General features: G+C 41.5%; 1 protein-coding gene across 1 annotated transcript; it reads right to left on the reverse strand.

Annotated features, from left to right (window-relative positions):
- Positions 1–6,626: 6,626 nt before the first annotated feature.
- On the reverse strand, positions 6,627–7,266 carry LOC125484947 (C-C motif chemokine 4-like). The gene is made up of 3 exons (XM_048605590.1): positions 7,162–7,266; positions 6,885–7,008; positions 6,627–6,732 (listed from the first exon to the last, which is right to left on the reverse strand). Exons 1-3 carry the CDS (start codon positions 7,229–7,231, stop codon positions 6,627–6,629), a joined length of 300 nt encoding a protein of 99 aa, XP_048461547.1. The 5' UTR covers positions 7,232–7,266.
- Positions 7,267–7,549: the final 283 nt, after the last annotated feature.

A 7,549-nucleotide genomic window follows, 5' to 3' on the forward strand; every position in this document is an offset into this window, starting at 1 on the left:
ATGATTAGTAAGTTGCGTATGATACAAAATTAGGAGGTATTGTTAATAGTGAAAAAGGTTATCAAAAATTACAGAGGGATTTTGATCAGATGGGGAAGTGGGCTGAGAATTGGCAAATGCAATTCAATACAAGTGAGTGTGAAGTGTTGCATTTAGGAAAGTCAAACCAAGGTAGGACTTGTACAGTAAATGGTAAGGTCCTGAGGAGTGTTGTGGAACAGAGTGACCTCGGAGTGCAAGTACATAGTTCATTCAAAGCGGCGTCACAGGGTGGTGAAGAAGGTATTTAGCATGCCGGCCTTCATTGATCGAGGCATTGAGTATAGGGGTTGGGACGGTATGTTACAGTTGTATGAGTCATTTGTGAGGCTGCACTTGGAGTATTGTGTACAGTTTTGGTCACTCTGTTATAGGAAAGACATAGTTAAACTGGAAATATGCAAAGAAGAATTACAAGAATGTTGCCAGGACTAGTATGCCTGAACAAAGAACAAAGAAAATTACAGCATAGGAACAGGGCCTTCGGCCCTCCAAGCCTGCACCGACACGCTGCCTGTCACAACTAAAACATCCTACCCTTCAGGGGACCATATCCCTTTATTCCCATTCTATTCATGTATTTGATCTGGAGGAAGGTATAGCTAGTCTGATTAGCAAGTTTGCAGATGACACTAAGATTGGTGGAGTAGCAGATAGTGAAGGGGACTGTCGGAGAATGCAGCAGAATATAGATAGATTGGAGAGTTGGGCGGAGAAATGGCAGATGGAGTTCAATCCAGGCAAATGCGAGGTGATGCATTTTGGAAGATCCAGTTCAAGAGCGAACTATACGGTAAATGGAAAAGCCCTGGGGAAAATTGATGCACAGAGAGATCTGGGTGTTCAGGTCCATTGTACCCTGAAGGTGGCAACGCAGGTCAATAGAGTGGTCAAGAAGGCACACAGCATGCTTTCATTCATTGGACGAGGTATTGAGTACAAGAGTTGGCAGGTCATGTTCCAGTTGTATCGGACTTTGGTTTGACCACATTTGGAATACTACGTACAGTTCTGGTCGCCACATTACCAAAAGGATGTGGATGCTTTGGAGAGGGTGCAGAGGTGGATCACCAGGATGTTGCCTGGTATGGAGGGCACTAGCTATGAAGAGAGGTTGAGTAGATTAGGATTATTTACATTAGAAAGACGGAGGTTGATGGGGGACCTGATTGAGGTCTAGAAAATCATGAGAGGTAGAGACAGGGTGGATAGCAAGAAGCTCTTTCCCAGAGTGGGGGACTCAATTACTAGGGGTCACGATTTCAAGGTGAGAGGGGAAAAGTTTAACGGAGATATGCGTGGAAGATCTTTACGCAGAGGGTGATGGGTGCCTGGAACACGTTGCCAGCGGAGGTTGTAGAGGCGGGCACGATAGCGTCATTTAAGATGTATCTAGACAGGTATATGAATGGGCAGGGAGCAGAGGGATACAGATGCTTGGAAAATAGGCAACAGGTTTAGATAGAGGATCTGGATCGGCGCAGGCTTGGAGGGCCAAAGCGCCTATTCCTGTGCTGTGATTTTCTTTGTTCTTTGTTCTATTTGTCAAGAGCCTGAGTTATAGCGAGGTTGGCCAGGATAGGACTTTATTCCTTGGAACGTAGGAGATTGAGGGGTGACCTTATTGAGGTGTATAAAATCATGAGGGGCATAGATAGGATGAATGCATATAGTCTTTATCCCAGCAATGGGGAATTGATAACTAGAGGGCATGGGTTTAAGGTGAGAGGGAAAAGATTTAAGAAGGACCTGAGGGGCAACTTCTTCATGCATAGAGCGGTGCGTGTACGAAATGGGCTACTGGAAAAAGTAGATGAGGCAGGTGCAATAGCAACATTTAAAAAACATCTGGTTAGGTACATGGATGGGAAGGCTTTAGAGGAATATGGACCAAATGCGGGCAATTGAAACTAACTGAGAGGGCACCATGTTTGGGCTGAAGGGCCTGTTTCCATGCTGTATTACTCTATGACTTCTGATGACTCTATGATAGGGAAATTGTTGAAATGCAACTCCCTGTGTGCAAGGACTTTAGGAAAGGCAAATTTAACAAACGGGTGGGCTTTTCCTGTCTTCAAGGAGGAGGAGAGACGGATGAAATAATTACATGCAGTAGTTTACACCCCATCCCATTTTTGAATCCTTTGTAGATTAATACTAATTAACCCATTCTGCCTGACATGGAGTGGATGGAACTTGTTTGTTTAGAAATTGGAGGCACTGAAGGCTGAACCCAATTGCAGCATTTCAACATTGCATCACAACGATAGATGAGGCACCTTCAACCCATCAAGCCATTCATCAATAACACATTTCAATGTTGGGGATGTACTGTGGAAATATTAATTTTTAGTGAATGTCCACTGAGTGAGAAACCACTGAGCCTGGGTACTCTTAAGCACATCACGACAAAACTGTACTAAGACTCACATGCCCCAGTAGTCTAAAACATTTAAATGGGACAGTTGCCTGAAAATTTAAACGCATTCTGGGAAATGATAAAGTACATGCATGGTCTCAATGCATGATAAAGGTTAGTGACTTAGACGGAGCAAACAGAATATTGAACTTGAACAAATTTGCATCAAGATATATCAAATATCTGGAATGAGTTATCACGTAACTTTAAAAAAAAACTGGGTCATCTTAGAAAAAGAACAAACAAATTATGTTGTGCCTGAATCAAACAGAAATGTTTGACTAAATAAAAACCGAACCAAAACAGAAGTTCATGGAAAAGCTCAGCAGGTCTGGCAGCATCTGTGAAAAAAAAATCAGAGTTAATGTTTTGGGTCTGATGACCCTTCCTCAGACATGGTTGACTTCTGTTTTAAAATATTTGAAGATTATGTTTCATGGACTGCAAATCTCTGCAGATCTCTAGAATTAGATATGGTGATAATAGTTAAGTTGCAAAATTGGATAAGAAACATTAAGGGTGGAGACTGGTGACAGAAGACAAAAAGTTAGAATAATGGGTTGAAACAGTAATTCAGGTTAAAACGTTACAGTAGTGAAAAGGAGGTTTAGATGAGAGCACAAAACTGATAGCTTTCTCTTGGCAATGTTTGTGTCTTTACCTTTCCTTCTAAGAAAACTGATTTGGTGATCAAACTACTACCCTAGATATTGGGACCAGACATGGAGAGATAAGTAAAACCTCATAGATGATTTGATAAGATCATGTGGGAGTCAAGAATGCATGGCATGGTTTCGGGATACTGAAGTGTGCAAAAGTGAATGTTACCTTGGAGATAACAAACATGAGACAGTACAAAAAAGTATGCACTGAAGAATGGGTCTCAGACATACACCTACTTGACAAAAGGATTAGTGGCTTGGAAGAGCACAAAAACATAGTTTAAAAAATAAGACACTGACACAAAATCCATAGAGAAACTGACTTTAAAACAATAAAAAATAGTGTTAGTGAAAGGGATGTAAAAAGAATTACAATCAAAATAAAACGTGTGATTGGTTATTGTGTCAAAATGTTACAGAAATGAAAGAATATGGATTCTGGGAGGAGTAATGGTGGACTGAGTGAAAAAGCCCATCAGATGATATACAGATACCCCATCTGGAGCATTTATAAGACTAAATCAGTAGGTGAAATTGTAAGGTGTTAGGACAGCTAGTGTATGTGAAAGCAGGCTGAGTTAAGACTCGAGTGGTATAGGAGTCTATGGTATGGGGAACCCTGGGGAAAATAATAGGCAGGAAGCCTACGTTGAAGGTAAAGCTTGATGAACATTAGCCCTGTATTGTTCGATCTCATGTATATATTAACTCAAAAGGGAGTTCTTGCATATGGAGGTAGTTACCACTCAATGATACAATCATTCATACAATTGGCAAGGAGGGAAGCATATTGAAGAAGTATCCTCAAGCCGGATACAGACGGAGAAATTTTGAGCCCATGTATGATGTTATTTTATTGTTATTGGGTGAAATGATCTGTAGATAGCGAACTAGAGAATTTAAAATAAATGCAAATTAAGCAACTTGAATCTGGAATATAAGGAATTTTAGAGCAAATTATATAAATAGATAAACTAAAAACAAAAGTAGATGATATTCTGTTTGCCTCAATCAGATGGCATGACTTGCTGGTTCCATCACAGCCTTAGCTGTCCAACAGGGATGGAATATATATTTAAGGGTTGGTCCCTAAAGGCCACTGAGATTTGATGATACATCCCATTGCTGTATTGTTTGTACTGATGCCCTTAGTTTTTTTTTGTATTTTTAATCTTCTAGTAAAGGTTACATACTCTTATTATATGTTCTTGTGCAGCTGTCGCTGATTTGCATCTGCATCTGCAATTGTAACGTGTGCTGTCAAATATCATTGGGGTGGATTGTATAGGATGGGCTGAAGGGCTAAACTTGTTGATGGTATTCGACAGTTGCATGACCTTGAATGAGTCCTGTGAACATTCCTGTGCGTGCCCTTTCTGTAGTTGTTTTTCTGTGACTTGCTACCCTGTATAAGAGAGAGTTCTGCTCCAATTCATTGGACTTCACCTCTGACCGGGATCGTGAATGGTGCCAAGAACAAACTCAGCCTCCAGATCAGCCGTCAATTGAGGACCCCCCGATGGGCAGAAGGGCCTGAGCCTTAGTGCTTTCTTCCTCTCTTTTTCATTCTTTTTATTTACTTGTTTAGCCCTTCAGCCCATCCTATAAATCCACCCCTGATGATATTTGACAGCGCATGTTTACTTAATAAATGTTAATTTATTTTTTCAACTTTTATTATTACTCAATAAATGTTCATATTTAAGCAAATTGCTGTTGTTTAAGAGCCTCCTCTTAACTACATTTAACTAAATCTGAAAAGATGCTTTCTGTGATCCAAGACACGTAGGTGTATACGTGCACAGATCATTGAAGGTGGCAGGACAGGTGGCGAGATCAGTTAATAAAGCAGACGCTGTTCTTGACTTTATGATAGGGGCATGGAGTACAAGAGCTGGGAGGTGATGCTTGTTAGACCTCAGCTGAAGTATTGTGTACCGTTGTGGGCGCCACATGTAAGAAAGATATGAATGCAATGGAGAGAGTGCATAATATGTTCATGAGTCTGGATGAGAAATTCCAGTTGTGAGGATAGGCTAGAGAGAAGAAGGCTGAGAGGAGATCTGTTAGCGGCTTCCAAAACTCTGTGGGGGCAGGAGGGAGTAGGTTTGGAGAAGCTGTTGATGCTTGATAATGGATTGAGAATGAGAGAACACAGATTTAAAATGATCTACAAACAAAACAAGGGTGAGGTGAGGAAAAATCTTTTTTTTAGGATGTGCAATGTATTGCTTAGAAATATGGAGGAGGCAGCTTCAGCTGAGACATTCAAGAGAGCATTAGATGATTATTTGGATAGAAATAGTGTGTAAGATTACAGGGAAAAGACATGAGGTTATAACTCTCTTTTAATTCTCATTCGGAGAGCCAGTGCAGACACAATGGTTGAATGGCTGAAACATCCTCTCAGCATTTACCCTGTCAAGCCCTTTAAGAATCCCATATGCTTCAATGCGACCACCTCTCATTCTTCTAAATTCCAGTGAGTAGAGTCCCAACCTGTTTAGCTTTTGCTCAGGAAACAATCTCCCTATATTGGGGATCATTCTCATGAACCTTCTCTGAACTGCCTCTGATTAAATTACACCTTTACTTAAATAAGACCAAAACTGCTCACATTACTCTGGATGTGGTCTCACCAGCACCTTGTACAGTTGCTGTAAGACAACAAAGGGCCCTGATTGCTATGTGACCGTTGGACACAAGCTTCCAGTTGGAAAAACATCCCTCAACCATCACCCTGTGCTTCCTGCCACTCAGCCAATTGGGGATTGAATTTATCAGATTTTCTTGGATCCCAAGGGCTCTTACCTTCACTATCAGTCTCCCATGTGGGACCTTATCAAAAGCCTTGCTGAAGTCCAAGTAGACGACAGCAAAAGCACTGCCCTTATCTGCCCACCTTGTCATATCTTTGAAAAATTCAATCAAGTTAGTCAGACCTCCCCTTAATAAAACCATACTGACTGTTCTTGATTAGCCCCTGCCACACCAAATGCAGATTAATTCTGTCCCTCAGCATTGCCTCCAATCATTTCCACACCACTGAGGTTAGTTGTGATGCAAGTGGCAACAGGCTCAAAACCATGAACTGTAGGAACGCCCCACATGCCATTAGCTTCCTGTCTCCCCATTGATAGGACTGGCCGGAGAAGTTAAAATTCACAAATCACCATTGACAAGGCTGGGTTCAAAGGAGAATTAATTTTATTGGAAGACAATTTGGAAAACCAATATACATAGAGAAAACTGACAGGAACCTAATTGCAGAACAACAGAGTACCACACAAATCAACAGACCTTAACTCATCAATTATCCAAGAAGAAATACTTTATGCATACAATATAATTTCTATATAATCTTTATACCGTCTTTATGTTCAATTTATAAAGCTGCAGAACACCAGCTGCAGAAATAAGAAAGCTGCAGTTGATACAAAAGCTTGTAAATGTTCAGGATCTGATGTTGTCTAGCATCACCAAACCCCTCTGGTTATTGAAGAGGATCAGGATGAATCTTTTTTCATCGGCCCTGTGAGCTCCGTCACTAGATTATGCACCCACTGATCTTCTGGATTAGCACACACCAGGCGGTTAGCTATAGTCTGGAATCTGTGAAGGGGAAAGGACAAATGTCAACGGTAGCTCACGCCAGATCCCAGGGCAGACTACAATGTAGAAGAAGTAGATTTCTCCAACAGCAATCACAGTGAAGTGACTCTCAGATAGAAGGAGCCTTTCAGAGAGCAATGATCAATACTCACATGACAGCAGCTCGGGAACAGTAGAGAGAGCTGGGAACTGTTATGTGGTTCACAATACGTGCTTTTGGCAATTCTTTTTTGATATAACGCTCACAGCACAGAGTACCCATTGGAATAGTGGGAGCTGGAATAGAGAAGTGGAGAAAGCAATGAGAATTCAGCTATTACAGACTTCACAACCTTTAAACACAAATTGCACTCATTCCCAAAACACACCAAGCCCCATAAAGAATGAACTACAGAGTGAATAAGAGTGATAGAAGAATGAAAGACTGACCTGCTGAGAGTTGCTGGGCACAGATGCTGATGGTGAGGCCGAGAGCGACGATGACAAGGAGCAGCTTCATTGTGGCTGAGCTGGAGAGTGTCTGTGGGTGCGCTGTCTGAATCTCACTCGCACCTTCTCTGAGGTAGCATTTATACAGGAAACTGGTCACATCATCACAGCTATTTCTGGGGTTTGACTCAATGGTAATTTCCACCCCTGTCCCCCCCACCCCATAACCATCAGGGGATTTTTGTGGAGTCACAGGCTTTGTAACGATGTTAAAGATGGTGCCAATGGAAACCCAAACCATCAGCAACAATTAATCAGATTGAGATTCAAAGAAGATAAGGATTATTACAGGGGTGCTCAAAGCTCAGTGATTACTTAGTGGGACATT

Source organism: Rhincodon typus, chromosome 15 (assembly GCF_021869965.1).
Source record: "Rhincodon typus isolate 14 chromosome 15, sRhiTyp1.1, whole genome shotgun sequence".
Taxonomy (NCBI): Eukaryota; Metazoa; Chordata; class Chondrichthyes; order Orectolobiformes; family Rhincodontidae; genus Rhincodon; species Rhincodon typus.